Source organism: Schistocerca gregaria, chromosome 4 (assembly GCF_023897955.1).
Source record: "Schistocerca gregaria isolate iqSchGreg1 chromosome 4, iqSchGreg1.2, whole genome shotgun sequence".
In the NCBI taxonomy this organism is placed as follows: domain Eukaryota; kingdom Metazoa; phylum Arthropoda; class Insecta; order Orthoptera; family Acrididae; genus Schistocerca; species Schistocerca gregaria.
The window spans coordinates 546,190,241-546,206,987 of NC_064923.1; the positions used below are offsets into that span (position 1 = coordinate 546,190,241).

The 16,747-nt window shown below is 46.8% G+C and overlaps 1 protein-coding gene across 7 annotated transcripts in view; it reads right to left on the reverse strand.

Annotated features, from left to right (window-relative positions):
• The window catches only part of LOC126365754 (uncharacterized), a 267,138-nt gene that overhangs the window by 151,978 nt on the left and 98,413 nt on the right, over positions 1-16,747 (reverse strand). For all 7 annotated transcript variants that reach the window (XM_050008233.1, XM_050008240.1, XM_050008238.1 and 4 more), the window contains one exon: positions 8,996-9,115. In XM_050008233.1, the coding sequence (XP_049864190.1) occupies positions 8,996-9,115 (120 nt within the window). The remainder of the gene's footprint in view (positions 1-8,995; positions 9,116-16,747) is intronic.

Here is a 16,747-nt window from a genome sequence, read left to right on the forward strand (position 1 = left end):
AACAGTGTGGCGAAATATTCTGTAATTTATGACGCAGGGCATGAAGAATACAGAAATGTTCTAGTGAAAGATAACGTCTGGAAAGCTATAGCACAAGAGTTAAATAAAGCAAGCACATATATTCAACCAATTATTTACTAACAAACAGATCCGTATGTGCACCAACAATTATTATATGAAGACGTTAAAAAGGCAACAGTATATATGTTTTGTCTTACATAAATCATTATCTACAATCCATTGTTATTCACAACCCACTGTTAACGGCTGCCTTTTGCCATGCCACAGAACCGCATTCACCGGAGAAAAAAATCTTAAAAGTTTGTCTCTAATTTCAAAACCACTGCTGCTTAGAAATTCTCCAAAATGAGAAAAACTATGCATTTTGTTTTGGCTGGTTGCTTCGCTAAAACTACAGCTATAAAATGGAATACCATTTTCTTCAAAACTACAGCTATAAAATGGAATACCATTTTCTTCAAGATAAGTGTCTCGTAGCAAATTGTGTAAACAACATGCCAACAAAATGAGGTCGTCAGCCACTTCAGGCGCCACAGCAATAGGACTATAAAATACCCTAAATACTTGGCTTAATAGCCCAAACGAGTTTTCTGACACTCGAGGAGCATAATCTATAATTATTGTCTCGATGTGATGCAGCAACTCTTCTGGAATAAGGTTTCATCATACAATCACTGAGAGCAAACGCATTGTCTCCTATCAAGAAATGTGGTAATATCGCATTTGTGCCTGGCAAACATTTTGTTGGAGGCATATTAAACTCCTTTGTGGCTATTTTCTTGCCCAGAGGCGATTTCTGAAAATACCGTTATCAGACTCTTTTCCGCAAGCGGCATCATCAACGTTAATGAATTTACAATTTGCGTCCACAATAGCCAGCAGAACAACATGGCATCAACATGGGCAGCAGCCTTATTCTTAATATCTTCAAAACATTTTTAACAACTCTTGATATGTAAGATGGTGATGTACAACACGCAAATAATAAAGACCGGTAACTTTCGCCAGTGGCCAATAATCTGAAACAAATGCAAGCATACAGCTAATAAAATTTCCATTTACAGGTGATGACTGTAAGAAGAAGTGGAAATTTTTAAGGGACGGTTACCAGAGGTTCAAAAAGAAAAGCAAATTAGGAACGGGCTTTGCTGCCTCAAAAAATTCCAAAACAAAAAGACACGAACAGCTATCGTTCCTTGACAGTGTTGCACAACACAGATCTGGAGGAACAAATATTACATTGACACCATCGCAGGCAACAATACAAGAAAGCCAAGAAGACAGTGGAGATCCAACTCGTCAACTGGACCTTTTGGCATCACAGGAAGAAGATACAGCAGAAACACATACAATACGAAATAGTGGTGAAACATCTGTGGTAACAAATCATGAACGTTATCTGCCTGCACGGAAAAGAAAACGCAGTCAAGTTTGTGGATGATACAATATTAAAAATGTGGAAAGAAAGGGACGAAATTAGGCAAAATTTACTAAAAAAGTTTATGGAACACAAAGACGATGATACTGACATATTTTTCTGTCACATCAGCACAGTTGTAAGGAGTTTACCTCCAGTTTATATGGCAGAAGCCAAAATAAAAATTAGTATAGTATAATGGCTGCACAGTGCAACACACATCAGCCAAGTTATAACAGCAGCTCTTCAACCTCAAAAAGGCTTGGAACTGCAGCACAATTTAAATGACAGTGGCTCCTGAAGGTATTTTTATCACCTCACAAATGTCTTTTTATCAGTGCTGTGTAACTACCTTCTGCAGTTCTACTTTTATATAAAGGCATTACCAGCTTTCGTCTTTTCGTGGAATGCAACAATAAAATGTCATCTTCCTCTTCCAACAACAGCGCAATAACAGCGGTGGTGTTAACAGACATCTCGCCTCGCGCAGTTGTTCGCGGCAACTGCATAGCTTGTCTGTCGCTGCATTCCGTAACGTACCGACTGCAGGCGACAGTGTTGCCATCTGTCTTCTGCAGCCGCGATCGGTTGCTGTCGCCGTGTTCGGAATTGCAACATTACAAGGCCAGATCAGTCAACCATCCAGACTGTTGTCCCTGCAGCTACTGAAAAGGCTGCCCCTCTTCAGGAACCACACATTTGTCTGGCCTCTCAACAGATACCCCTCCATTGTGGTTGCACCTACGGTATGGCTATCTGTAATGCTGAGGCACGCAAGCCTCCCCACCAAAGGCAAGGTCCATGGTTCATGGAATTTGTAGATTATTGGAAAATAGTAGGTGAATAAAAATTTTTATTCCTTATCATTGCACTGTCAATCTGTTGCACTCTAAATTTCATTTTCATCATGCGTTCGCTCTACTAGGAATGCGAATCCGAAGTTTAGATTGTTTTAGGGAATGATCTGCATGCCCAACTTTCATTCCAGTTATACAGCTTGGTATGTTTTACAGAGCATAGCTTTTTAGCAAATTCAGATTAAAAATACCGCATTTTTGACGTTTTCACAAAATTTTCATTTTGCGCTTACTTCATTCAGCACTGAAAAGTGCTATGGAGATGAATCTTCATGCCAAGTTTCACATTCATCATAGCATTAGTTCAGGAGAGACAAGAAGCTAAACTTTGAAATATTTTTGGCCGCCTATTTTTTTGGCCGATTTACCTACAATTTTCTGACTCAATATGACTCATAAAATTCTTTTCATTATAATTCTTAAGAGAACGCATATAGTTGTACAAAATGGACAAATTTTATTTAAATACAGAAAATATTGCCCAGATATTATAGCTCTAAGTCGCCAAATAATCATGCTGGCTCTGTGCGAGTCGTAATTGTGGTGACACCGCCAGACACCACACTTGCTAGGTGGTAGCCTTTAAATTGGATGCGGTCCGGTAGTATACGTCAGACCCGCGTGTCGCCACTATCAGTGACTGCAGACCGAGCGCCGCCACACGGCAGGTCTAGAGAGTCTTCCAGCACTCGCCCAGTTGTACAGCCGACTTTTGTTAGCTATTGTTCACTGACTTCTACACTCTCATTTGCTGAGACGGTAGTTTAGCGTTCAGCTACGTTACTTGCTACAACCTAGCAAGCCGCCATTATCAGTTACGATTGATATTGTGAATCACGTAATGTCAAGAGTGACGTTCGTCATTAATGGATTTAAGTTAAGTATTCCACCAACTACGTCCGTTGTTTCCAAATTCTAATTTCCTTGTCCTGTTCCAGACCTCACGCCCGCCTGCGTGAGATAAAACGCGTGCGTTTCGGCCTCCCCTAGTAACACGGTGTTGGCGCTCCTGCCAACCACAACATTGGCGACGAGGCATCACCGCGTTCTTATCAATATTGCCCTGATTTATTTGTGTAATGGCTTCGCCACAATCTCCAGACGTACCGTCCGAATTTTATCACTTACAGAATCAGCAGACACAGGCCTTACTGGATGCCCTTGGACAGCTCATCCAAGGTCAACGTGTGATGCAAAACGATGCGGCAGCCGCCGCTCCACTGCCACTACAGCCACAGCACGCTGTTGCACCAACTTTTCGACCTTTTGATGCTGCACTGGAAAGCTGGACAGAGTGGTCACGCCAATTTGGATTCCATCTCGCCGCCTACAGAATTCAAGGTAACGATTAGCAGCCTTTTCTCCTTCCTTCAGTAGGGGTGACCACGTACCGTGTGATAGTCAAATTATTTCCCCGCCACGATGTAGCAACTGTGTCCTACGACGAAATTTTGTCTGCATTAGACGCATATTTCAAAGAATCAGTCAATGTAGTTGCAAAAAGGTATACCTTCTTTCGTACAAAATGTACGCCAGGTCAGACTAATCGGGAGTGGGTTGCAACCTTGCAAGGCCTTACTAGGGATTGTGCTTTTGTGTGTCAATGTGGACTCCCTTATTGAGATACTATAGTATGTGACGCAACTGCACAGAACATTTCTGTTGTTCGTATAAGGGAACAGATTTTGAGACTAGTAAATCCCTCCCTTCAACAAGTGATGGACATATTGGATCGGCAGGCCACACTTCACTTTGCTCAGGAATCATTTGAAACTTCGCCAGCAGTGTGTCCGGTTAACCAGCCCGCCGGGCGAGCTGCAGGGAGCAGTAAACAGCCCTCGCGCCCGGCCACGCCGCTGCCGCCAGGCTCTCAGCCACGTGTGCCCCGCCGGCAGGCAAAGGCAGTGATCAAATCATGCCCGCAGTGTGCTACTAAACATTCGAGTGAGAATTGACCGTCACGCCAAGCTAATTGCTTTTATTGTTATAAAAAAGGACATGTTCAGAGTGTTTGCCAGAAAAAGCTCAGATCGGAAGTTCAAAACCATTCCAGGCCCTTTGCTTCGCGCCGGAATTGGAATCGAACCAAGGATACTCAGGCTCGAGAAACTTCGCTCATGGAAACTCATGTAGTTCATTCCACTCCGCCCAGTGCCACTCTCTCTAACAGTGACTGTGTTCGTCCCAAAAATAGTGGGCATCGACATCGCCGGAACTCCCGTCAAGTTGCAAGTGATTATGTACCAGTGTCAGTTCACGTTGCACGACACAGTCGCTCTTCTCATCAGCAGGACAATAAACTTTTTGTAGACTTGGACATTAATGGCAAAGTGATACCATTCCAGCTCGATACCGGAACTGCAGTTTCACTGATCAATCAAGACACTTACAAACTGCTGGGTACACCTCCGTTGCGTGCCGCAAATGTTCAGTTAACTAGCTATTCTGGTCAAGATATCCCTGTGTTAGGACAGTGCAGCCTTCTTGCAATATACAAAGGACAAATAAAAATTGTGTCATTTTACGTCCTTCGTTGTTCTGCAGTGAACTTGTTTGGTTTCGATTCATTTCAGTTGTTTAAATTGTCTATAGTAAATCAGGTCCTATCAGTGAACCAGACGGTGCCTTCAGACAGTGTTTCTCGTCTATGTGAAAAATTTGCAGACATTTTTGCACCGGGCCTCGGTTGCGCTACGAACTATAAAGCACATTTGGAACTGAAAGTAAACGTGCAACCGAAATTTTTCAGAGCGCGCAATGTTCCCCACACATTGCGTGAATGAGGTCGCAAAAACATTACACGATTTGGAATCACAAGGTGTAATTGAACGTGTGCAGGCTTCTCTCTGGGCATCACCCTTAGTCATTTTGTCAAAACCTTCCGGAAAGTTGAGACTTTGTGTGGACTTCAAGGCAACAGTGAATCCACAACTAGTGACTGCAACTTTTCCTTTACCCCGCCCGGAAGATCTTTTTGACAAACTGCGCCTGGGTAAATATTTTTCGAAGTTGGACCTAGCAGATGCGAACTTGCAAATACCGGTGGATGAGGACTCCCAGCGCGTTTTGGTGGTTAACACGCATCTTGGTTTGTATCAATTCAAACGACTGCCATTCGGGTGTGCATCTGCCCCTGCATTGTTTCAGCAATATCTAAACGATATTGTGATCTCTGGAAAGACGGAAGCAGAACATTTGGCCGATCTCAGAACATTATTTCAGGTCTTGCGACAAAATGGTCTTCGCTTGCGGAAGGACAAATGTGTGTTTTTTGCTCGGGATTTGCCGTACCTGGCACATGTACTCAATGCCCAAGGCATACATCCCAGTCCAACGCACCTCCATGCCATACAAGACTTGCCGTCGCCACAGAATTTGAAGCAGCTACAGAGTGTGCTGGGGAAAATCAACTATTATCATAAACATATTCCGCATGCCTCTTCCATTTCAGCTCCGCTTCATCGCTTACGCCGTAAAGGTGTTCCGTTCGTCTGGACGATGGAATGCGAATGCGTCTTTCGCCAGTTGAAATCGGCGTTGCTTTCCAATACTTGCCTTATGCCATACGATCCCCAGAAGCCCCTCTTGTTGATGGTGGATGCATCGGATTTCGGGATCGGTACTGTGCTTGCGCACGAAGATGGATCGCACGATCGCCCTATTGCCTTTGCGTCCAAATTGCTCTCATCTGCGCAAAGAAATTATTCACAGATTGAGAAAGAAGCATTGGCTCTCGTATTTGGTGTTACAAAGTTTCATGATTTCTTGTATGATCGTCACTTTAGCATAATCACTGACTACAAAACTTTGACATTGGTTTTTCATCCGACCAAGCCTGTACCTCCACGTACAGCGCAGAAATTCTTTCGCTGGTCTGTTTTCCTCTCGCAGTACCGCTACGATATCCTGTATCGGTCCACTGCTAAGCACGGAAACGCTGATGCATTGTCCCGCATGCCTGTTGCTGAGGATAGGGCATTCGATTCCTACGAACTTGCTTGCATGTTCATTGATGCGGAAACCGATGACGTAGTCGAATCGTTTCCGATTGATTTTCGTCGTGTAGCTACAGCCACAGCTGCCGACTCTGTCCTTGCTCTCGTTCTACATTTTGTTGCTATGCAATGGCCCTTGTCAAAGTCACGGATCGGGGACCCGTTGGTACCCCGATTTTTTGCTCACAAGGGGAGACTTTTTGTATGATGTGGTGTTTTGCTGTTGCATTCTGATAATGATCAGTCCAGGGTCGTGGTACCATGTTCGTTACAGTCGACTTGCAACGTCTCCACCAAGGACAAGGGGTATAGTGAGAACAAAACAACTTGCTCGTCAGCACAGTACTTGGTTCGGAATCGATGCCGCGATTACGAATATGTGCTCTTCTTGGATGGTGTGTGCTGAACAACAATCAGCACCACCGTGGAAATTCTTTGCATGGCACTTCCCCTTGGCAACGCTTACACATCGATTTCGCTGGTCCGTTCTGGAATGCTCGATGGTTGGTTATGGTAGATTCATTCAGTAATTTTCCTTTTGTTGTCCAGATGTCTTCCACGACGTCATCCGCCACCATCCGCTATCTTTTGCATTGAAGGTCTTCCACAGACTATTGTTTCTGACAATGGCCCACAATTCATGTCTGCAGAATTTCAATCACTCTGCAAGGCCAACGGTATTCAACATCTGACGTCTGCACCGTTTTCGGTGCCGCTGAACGATTGGTCAGGACTTTCAAGTCACAGATGTTGAAGTTGAAAGAGTCCGCATTCTCGGGAGGACGCGTTATTGCTCTTTTTGTCCTCGTATCGCTCTCAGCCCAGAGATGGTCGCTCGCCGGCTGAGTTGCTTCACGCTCGCCCTCATCGAACCTTGATGTCTTTGCTACATCCGCTGCATCAGGTTCCTGTGCAGCGGCAGACACCTGCTTTTGCTCCAGGTGACGTTGTCTACTATCACCACAACCGAGGTTCACGGCGTTGGCTCGAAGGGCGCATTCTTCGCTGCCTCGGGCGCACTATGTATCTGGTTTTTTGGGCCTCTGGTGAGGTGCGTTAGCATCTCAATCAGCTGCGCCTCTGTTGTCGCACGGGATCTGCTGCTCGCCGTCTGCTTTCAGCGACGGTGCTGTCAGGTCAGCCTCCCGAGGACCCATCTACTGGCTCGCCTCAGCCCCAGGTGTTACCGATGCTGCCTTCCACTTTGCCCCATGGCGACACGCCGCCGCCGCCTGTTCTCCCGCCAGCAACGCCTGCAGTGGACGCGTCGCTGCAACCGCCGGGCGCCTCCCTCGGTCACACGCCGGCAATTGCTTCCCGTGACCAGTTGTCCTCCTACATGGAACTCTTGCCAACTCCGAACCAAATGTTGTCTTCGCCCATCGGGTGCCCCGGCCAAATGGATGTCGACCCTTCGGGCGCACACACCGCATGTTGGCGTGCACCCTGGAGCAGGTTTTCAGGCGTTTCCTAGCTCCCCGCGGTCCGAATGGCAGGGTGCGGGTGGCACAGCCTCACCTGTTGTTAGGCTCCCGACCTCGTCGCATACGTCAACATGGGGTCCTCCCCACAGCGGACAGGAGCATTATGCCACAACCGTACTCCGATTTGCGGGGAAGGAATGTGGTGTCATGCTGGCTCTGTGCGACTCGTAATTGTGGTGTCACTGCCAGACACCACACTTGCTAGGTGGTAGCCTTTAAATTGGCCGCGGTCCGGTAGTATATGTCAGACCCGCGTGTCGCCACTATCAGTGATTGCAGACCGAGCGCCGCCACACGGCAGGTCTAGAGAGTCTTCCTAGCACTCGCCCAGTTGTACAGCCGACTTTGCTAGCGATTGTTCACGCTCTCATTTGCTGAGACGGTAGTCAGCATAGCCTTCAGCTACGTTATTTGCTACGACCTAGCAAAGGCGCCATTATCAGTTACGATTGATATTGTGAATCACGTAATGTCAAGAGCGACGTTCATCATTAATGGATTTAAGTTAAGTATTCCACCAACTACGTCCGTTGTTTTCAAATTCTAATTTCCTTGTCCTGTTCCAGACCTCACGCCCGCCTGCGTGAGCTAAAACGCGTGTGTTTCGGCCTCCCCTAGTAACACGGTGTTGGCTCTCCTGCCAACCACAGCAGTAATCAGCCGAGAAATATTCAGCACGGGGCTGGTTGAGCAGCGCGGGATGATCCGTTCCTGGCAGCGGCTCCGAGGGGCAGGCTCACAGAACAGGTAGTCGAATTATGCCGCAGGCCTCAGCACCTTAGCGCGCCAAGCAGGTGGTGCGCCTCCAGCAGTCAAAGGGTTAAAAATGACCTACAGTGGCATTTCTATTGAAGAGTCGAACCACGTAAGTTTTTCTACAGAGCCAATGGACATAACACATAGTAAAGTACTGACCCCCTCCCCCATGTGCACCTAAAAAAAAAAGCAGCAGGTGATTGTGTAATGAATTTGGTAAAGAACACTGAAAACAGACGAGGCCAACATAATGTTCTGATGTGTGAAAGATAATAATACAGATGTTAAGCTCTTGGACTTTAAATTCCACACATACCAAGAATGTATTATCCTTCTTATCATGTTACATAAAAATATTTTAGTTTCAAAAACGTTAGCTAAGATCAGAAACAGCATGAAACTCATCCATACAAAATTATCACTTTTTAATTAGAAAATATGTTTTTTATGTAAGCACACACCCACCTTTGAGATATTTCGGAGAAGGTATTATAATACGGCCTCTGGAACTCACTCTTAACAGTCCTGAGGATTTCAGTGATTCTACCCATGCAAACCTGGAACTGAAACTCCTCAGCTGCTTCCCTAAAAATATAAGTGTATGTAATATTACAATAATAAAATTGTGTAGTTGCTGATGACACACCAAGTATTGAAGCCTGAAAAAAAATTAAGAGCAACAGATGTTAAAATACCATTTTGCATTCACCATATAACCATATTATGTATATTCTTCAGGTGATTATTCACATATGGTTCACAACACATCTGAGAGAAATAATGAATAATTGTAATATGAATGTTTTGTGCCTAACTCATCAAATGACATATGACAACAAACACTTCACTTCAGTGCCTTACACAGAATTACTTCATTCATTACCAATGAAAAACAGCAAAATCATGCATTAGCGGCATTGTTCTGTATTGAAGGATAGCAATGAAACAGTGTTGTGATAGTGCCACGACATTTAACAGTGCCACCACAACAGTACGCGAAAACGGCGATAGAGGCGCTCCGCAAATCGGCTGAGCGCGGGAGCGCCACCTAGCTACGAACGGCGCCGGCCGCATGTCACGGCACGGCAGTCGAATACGAGAGACTGAGTTGTAATCATGTGATCAGCTATTGTTTCTAAGAGAGAGAGTTGAATATCCACGCAATTATTGTGATTGAAGGTTATAACACTTTTTGGCGACGAGGTCGGGATATTTGCACTGCGTTGTGGATTTGCGTGTTCGTGACGGGGCAGACATGGAACAGCTTATGCAAGCGCTCACTGAACAACAAACACAGCTGACGGCTACTATTCAGGCTCAACAAACACAGCTGACGGCAGCGATTCAGGCGTTGTCGACGTCGCTTACTCATTGTCTGTCTTCCTCTTCTCCGCCTCCATTCCCTCCTTACGACGAGGCCGCTGAAGACTGGGAGGATTATGAGAAGCGTTTGCGGCAACACTTCTTGGCTTTCGGCGTCGTCGACGCTCCTATGTGTAAGTCGTTATTTCTATCTTGGATTTCCCCTTGAGTCTATCAGCTGCTATCTCAGTTAGCCCCTCTGCGGGAACCTGCCTCCCTGTCCTTCCAAGAAATGTGTGACTTATTGTCTGACTATTATCGGAAAAACACCCACGTCGTTGCCGCCCACGTGGGGTTCTACTGGTGTTGTAAACAGCCCCATCAATCTTACCGGGCTTGGGCGGCGGAACTACACGGTCTGAGTACAAAATGTCAGTTTGTCATGGGCACGCACCACGAGTCTTATGCTGATTCAATGGTTAGCGATGCTATTCTACGGTTTGCTCCTGATAAAGAAGTTCGGCAACGTGCCCTACAACTGCCAAACCCGTCGTTGTCGGAAGTTCTAAGCATCGCTCAGTCCTCTGAAGTGTCTCATGCTGCTGGCGCACAAATAGACGCATGGTGTGATGTAGGCGCTGTACAGTCAACTCTCGACACGGGCAATTTGCCTGTTTCACATGAGAACGACGATGTGGCGGTGATTCACTCGCATCAGCAACGTCGCGTTGGGCCACAACACTTGCAGTGAAACCAGCAACCACAGAAGCCGGTTCGTTCCGCACTTCCTTCTTGCCCCCGTTGTTTCGTACAGCACAACAGGGCAGCGTGTCCAAAACGTTGGGCCACGTGTAATTCATGTAGGAAACAAGGCCACATTGCTTCTGTGTGTCAGTCCCCTAAAGTTCCTGTCGACGAGGACGAGGCATCGGACATGGATGTTCACTGTGTGCTTTCTCAAACAAATAAGTTGTTTGTTACTGTTTGTGTTCTGGATAAAGACATCCACATGCAAGTGGACACTGGCTCTGCAGTAACTCTCATTAATTCTCGCACGTATTTGGCGTTGGGCTCCCCTCCTTTGTCTCCAGTTACGCGAAATCTGAGGACTTATAATAAACAGAAAATTCCTATCATGGGCCAGTTTGATGCTTCCACTGCCTACAAGTCTGTTGTTCGGCCCCTCACGTTTTATGTGGTGGATCATGCGGGCACTGAAAACCTGTTCAGTTATGATGCTTTCCAGTTGTTCGGGTTCTCCATTGATGATGATGTGCACCTCATATCTGAGGATATTCCGTATCAACAGCTGGATGGATTGTGTTCTGAATTTTCGTCCGTGTTCTCTGCTGGTCTGGGTTGTGCCAAATATTTTGAAGCCCACATTACTCTTAAACCTATGGCTTGCCCTTTGTTTTTCCGGGCACGCCCTATTCCGGTGGCGTTGCGTGCACCTGTCAATGCCGAGCTAGACAGGTTAACAGCTTCAGGGATTCTCCTTCTGATTACCTCCAGCGAATGGGCATCGCCGATCGTGGTGGTTTCTAAACCAAACGGGAGTCTGCGATTGTGTGGTGACTTAAAAGCCACTGTCAATGCTCAGAGCCTCATTGACACTTATCCTCTTCCCCGTCCTGAGGAGTTGTTTACCAAGCTCGCTGGGGGCCAGTTCTTTTCCAAACTTGACTTATCGGAGGCGTACCATCAGTTGCCGTTGGACGCTACTTCCAAGGAATTTCTCGTTATAAACACTCCTTGTGGGTTGTATCAGTACCAACGGTTACCATTTGGCATCGCTAGCGCACCGGCCATTTATCAGTGGTTTTTGGAACAGCTCACGGCTTCCGTTCCCGGCTGCATAAACTATCTGGATGACATTGTTGTCACAGGGGCCTTCACTGAGGAGCACCTTCGTAATTTGCGTTCACTGTTTCGGGTTTTGCATTCAGCTGGGTTGAGGTGCAATCTGGACAAGTCACAGTTCTTCCAACCCTCCATTGAGTATCTGGGTTTCCACTTGTCCCGTGAGGGTATACGTCCTCTACGTCAGCACGTTGTGGCCATTAACGCACTACCCCAGCCATCTACGGTCAAAGAACTTCAGGTGTTTCTAGGCAAGATTGCTTATTACCACAAATTCATTCCATCCGCAGCGGCGGTAGCTTATCCTCTGCATCAACTGTTACGCAAAAACGTCCCCTTCTGTTGGTCCGACGGGTGTGAGCAGGCTTTTGTCCGCCTGAAGGCTCATTTGCAGTCGGCGCCTTGTCTTGCCACATTCCGTTCAGGTCAGCACTTAGTTCTGGTGACTGACGTGTCACAGTATGGCCTAGGGGCTGTTCTCGCCCATCGGTATGAGGATGGGTCAGAACGACCCATCGCCTATGCTTCCAAGACCCTCAACGAGGCGCAACGGCGTTACTCTCAAATCGAAAAGGAGGCGCTCGCTATCATTTATGGTCTAAAAAAATTCAGCATTTTTTTGTATGGTTCTAAGTTTCACCTCATCACCGACCACAAACCGCTGGTCTCCCTGTTCAGCCCATCGGCATCGCTTCCGGATAAGGCGGCTCACCGCCTGTAACGTTGGGCCTTATACTTGTCTCGTTTTCATTATGAGATTCACTATCGCCCCACGGGCCATCACGCCAACGCTGACGCATTGTCGCGATTGCCGATGGGCCCTGACCCTGTTTTCGATCGTGATGAACTCCTCTGCTTCCACATTGACGAGGAAGAACGTCGTGCGGTCGAGGGCTTTTCACTTACAGGTTCGCAGGTCGCGTCGGGTACTGGGCGGGACCCGGTCCTGCGTCGGGTGGTCGGTTTTGTTCAACGGGGTTGGCCGGACAGGACCAAGGGCCGGGCATCGGATCCCCTTCGCAACTACCATGCCTTGTGCCTTCGTCTGTATGTTCGTGAAGGTGTTGTTCTTCTGGCCACGAATGGCGCATCTCCACGGGTCGTGGTGCCAGCCTCTCTTCGCAAAGATGTTCTCAAACTGTTGCACAAAGGCCATTGGGGTATTTCTCGGACTAAGTCCCTGGCCCGCAGGCACGTTTATTGGCCCGGTATTGATTCGGACATCACACATATGGTTGCTGCATGTGGCCAGTGTGCTCAACAACTGGCGGCACCTCGTACAATGCCCTCTCCGTGGCCTGATCCAGCTGAGCCATGGGAACAGGTGCATGCTGACTTTGCAGGCCCCTTCGTCGGTACTTATTGGCTACTGTTGATTGACGCCTTCTCGAAGTTTCCGTTTGTTGTTAGATGTCCGTCACCCACCACGACGCTGGCTTTGTCCAAAATCTTTGCGCTAGAAGGTCTTCCATCCACGATCGTCATGGACAATGGCCCACAGTTCTCTTCGCAGGCCTTCCGTGATTTTTGTACTGTACAAGGGATTCATCATGTTACAGCACCTCCCTTCCATCCGCAATTGAATGGGGAGGTCGAGCGCCTTGTCCGCACTTTCAAATGCCAGATGAAAAAATTCCTTAGTGATTTTTCCACAGATGACGCTCTGCTGCAATTTCTGAGTTCTTATCACTTCACGCCTCTGGGTGATCGCAGCCCTGCTGAACTCTTGCATGGCCACCAACCACGCACTCTACTGCACCTGCTTCACCCTGTCAGGTCTTGTGCTGTGTCCCCTAGTGCGGGAAAATACTTGGTGGGCGCCGACGTGTGGGCACGAGGGTATGGACCTCGCCCTAAATGGATTCCAGGGGTGGTCAAGGCTCTTCGCGGCCACCAGCTTTGTGGAATCTGTACGGGCGACGGCACAGTTGTTCGCCATTACGACCAGATGCGCCCACGAGTGGTGGCTACGCCGGTGCCACCGCCCCATCCTTCACCTCCACCAGCCCGAGAAGCCAGTCCTGTCGCTGCTGCCGATCTACCGTCCGTATTGATGCAGCCGACGTCGCTGCCGCTTCCGAGTATGCCGGAACCAGCCCCAGTCGCGACGCCGCCTTTTCCGGGACCCATATCGCTGGAGCACACTCCCAGGTCCATGACACCTATGGATGCTGCTCCGGAGTTTTCACCCATCATCTCATCCAGGAGGCACGTTCCACGCAAGAGCTTCCGTTCTGGATATTTTCGACCATACTCTCGTGTCTCTCCGCGGGATCTCCTCGGGGCCTCACAAGAGGCCATGGATGTCTCCGTGCTGTCCATGCCTCCAAAGAAGGTTTTTTTTTTTTTCAAGGGGGAGAAAAGTGTTGTGATAGTGCCACGACATTTAACAGTGCCGCCACGACAGTACGCGCAAACGGCGATAGAGGCGCTCCGCAAATCGGCTGAGCTCGGGAGCGCCACCTAGCTACGAACAGCGCCGGCCGCATGTCACGGCACGGCAGTCGAATACGAGAGACTGAGTTGTAATCATGTGATCAGCTATTGTGTTGAATATCCACGCAATTATTGTGATTAATGGTTATAACAAACAGGTAGGAGATTCAGAGTAATCTTTCTCTTGGGATGGAAATTTTCACTAAAGATGTACTAGCCCAAATGACCAATAGCATAAGGCCTCACAAAGCAAAAGAAACTACACAATGCACAAATGTGTAACCAGAGGATAAGCCGAAACCTAAATTGATGTGGAGGTGGTGGTGGTGGTGGTGGTGGTGGTGGTGGTGGTGGTGGAGATGAACTCTTCCTTTGTAGCATTTGTGACAAATAAAACGCGACAACATTCTACTAAAACGAGATGACATTCTACTGTGTCTAAGAAGATGAAATAATCCAGGGTGTTAGGCCGCGTCACATTCCTTTTCAATTTCTGCCATGCACTCAATGTTTCATCTCCTCTGCTGCGGTCTTCTTCAGGATCTTCTCACTTCACAATTAGCTCAGTCATACACATAATTATCAATCATTGGTTCCTTGATATGTCGGTCTGTAGAAGATCTAACGACACTGTAGGACAATGAATGTACAGAAATCCCACAACCACAAGTAGGTATTTAGATACCACTTCGCTACACCACCCACCCCAGAAGCAAGCAGTGCTCAACCCACTGTCTTCATGTGCCTTCTGCATCCAGACAATACTAGTGTGGAACTGGTGTCAAGTTTCTTAAAGAAGGCAATGAAAGTCAATGGCTACATTGCTTTGCCCATAAAGAGGTCTTTCAAAACAAAATATTATTAAGTACGCTAATAAAAAAGGCCAATTAATTGCCTTCTCCCTCCGACAGGTTACCATTCGTTTCTACAACTACTGACCATATCAGTGGAATTCTATGAAAAAATGGTATAAATACCAATTTTTCAGTCAAAGCAAAATAAAACACTTTTCCCAACATTGACTATCTTCAAACACTGTGGGAGTCTATGAAGTGACACATGGCTGCAGAAAAATTTATAGAAGAAATGGGAAGGACAGTAAAAGAATATATTAAGGAGCACAAACATTACACACTGTTACACCAATGTCTGAAATCTTCAGGAGCAGAACTGTGGCCAAGATATTAATTTCAACAACGTATATGTGCTGGCCAAGGGAATTGACATTTTCCTAGAAGTGGCTGAGATTTTAAAGAATTAATGCAAATTCAATAGATAATATGGCCTCAGTTTCCTGCCATTAAGGAAGTAAATATGCAGCCATGGTGCATCAATTCATGAACAGGAAGCCACCTCTGTGGAACAACAATAATATTTTGATAAACATTCCCCATCTCTTCCTTTGATGTCCCACTATTAGCAGCCAGAAGAACTTCATCTAGCAACTAAACTTCTTCCAAATAAATACAAGAAAACTCCCTTTTATATGTCAAAGGTGACGCTGATCTTTGATAGTCTTGAGCTAACTGAGCAGCAGAAGACCTTGAAGAAGACACCAGCACAGTAGTCAAAGCATTGATCATGGGAAGACTTGAAGAGGAACATGATGTGTCCTAAAAATCGAAAAGATTTTACCTTCAATGGCAATGGTTACGAAAGCATGCAGACTTGGGTGTTTTTGGTCTCTCGTTTATCCGTGTAAAGTATGAGCCACACTATGTGATCAAAAGTATCTGGACACCCCCAAAAACATATGTTTTTTATATTAGGTGCATTGTGCTGCCAGGTACTCCATCAGCGACCTCAGTAGTCATTAGACATTGTGAGAGAGCAGAATGGGACGCTCCACGGAACTCGTGGACTTCGAACATGGTCAGGTGATTGGCTGTCACATGTCTGTACCTGAAATTTCCACACTCCTAAACATTCATAGGTCTACTGTTTCCAATGTGATAGTGAAGTATAAATGTGAAGGGACACATACAGCACAAAAGCATACAGGCCGACCTCGTCTGCTGGCTGACACAGACTGGCGACAGTTGAAGAGAGTCGTAATGTGTAATAGGCAGACATCTATCCAGACGATCACACAGAAATTCCAAATTGCATCAGGATCCACTGCACATACTATGACAGGCGGGAGGCGAGAAAACTTGGATTTCATGGTTCAGTGGCTGCTCGTAAGCAACACATCACACCAGTAAATGCCAAATGACACCTCACTTGGTGTAAGGAGCGTAAATATTGGACGATTGAACAGTGGAAAAACGTTGTGTGGAGTGACAAAGCACGGTACATGATGTGGTGATCCGATGGCAGGGTGTGGGTGTGGCAACTGCCTAGTGAACGTCATCTGCCAGCGTGTATAGCGCCAAAAGTAAAATTCGGAGGCGGTGATGTTACGGTGTGGTCATGTTTTTCATGGAGGGGGCTTGCACCATTTGTTGTTTTGCATGGCACTATCACAGCACAGGCCTACTTTGATGTTTTAAGCACCTTCTTGCATCCCACTGTTGAAAAGCAATTCGGGTATGGCGATTCCATCTTTCAACAAGATCAAGCACCTGTTCATAATGCACGACCTGCAGCGGAGTGGTTACACGACAATAAAATCCC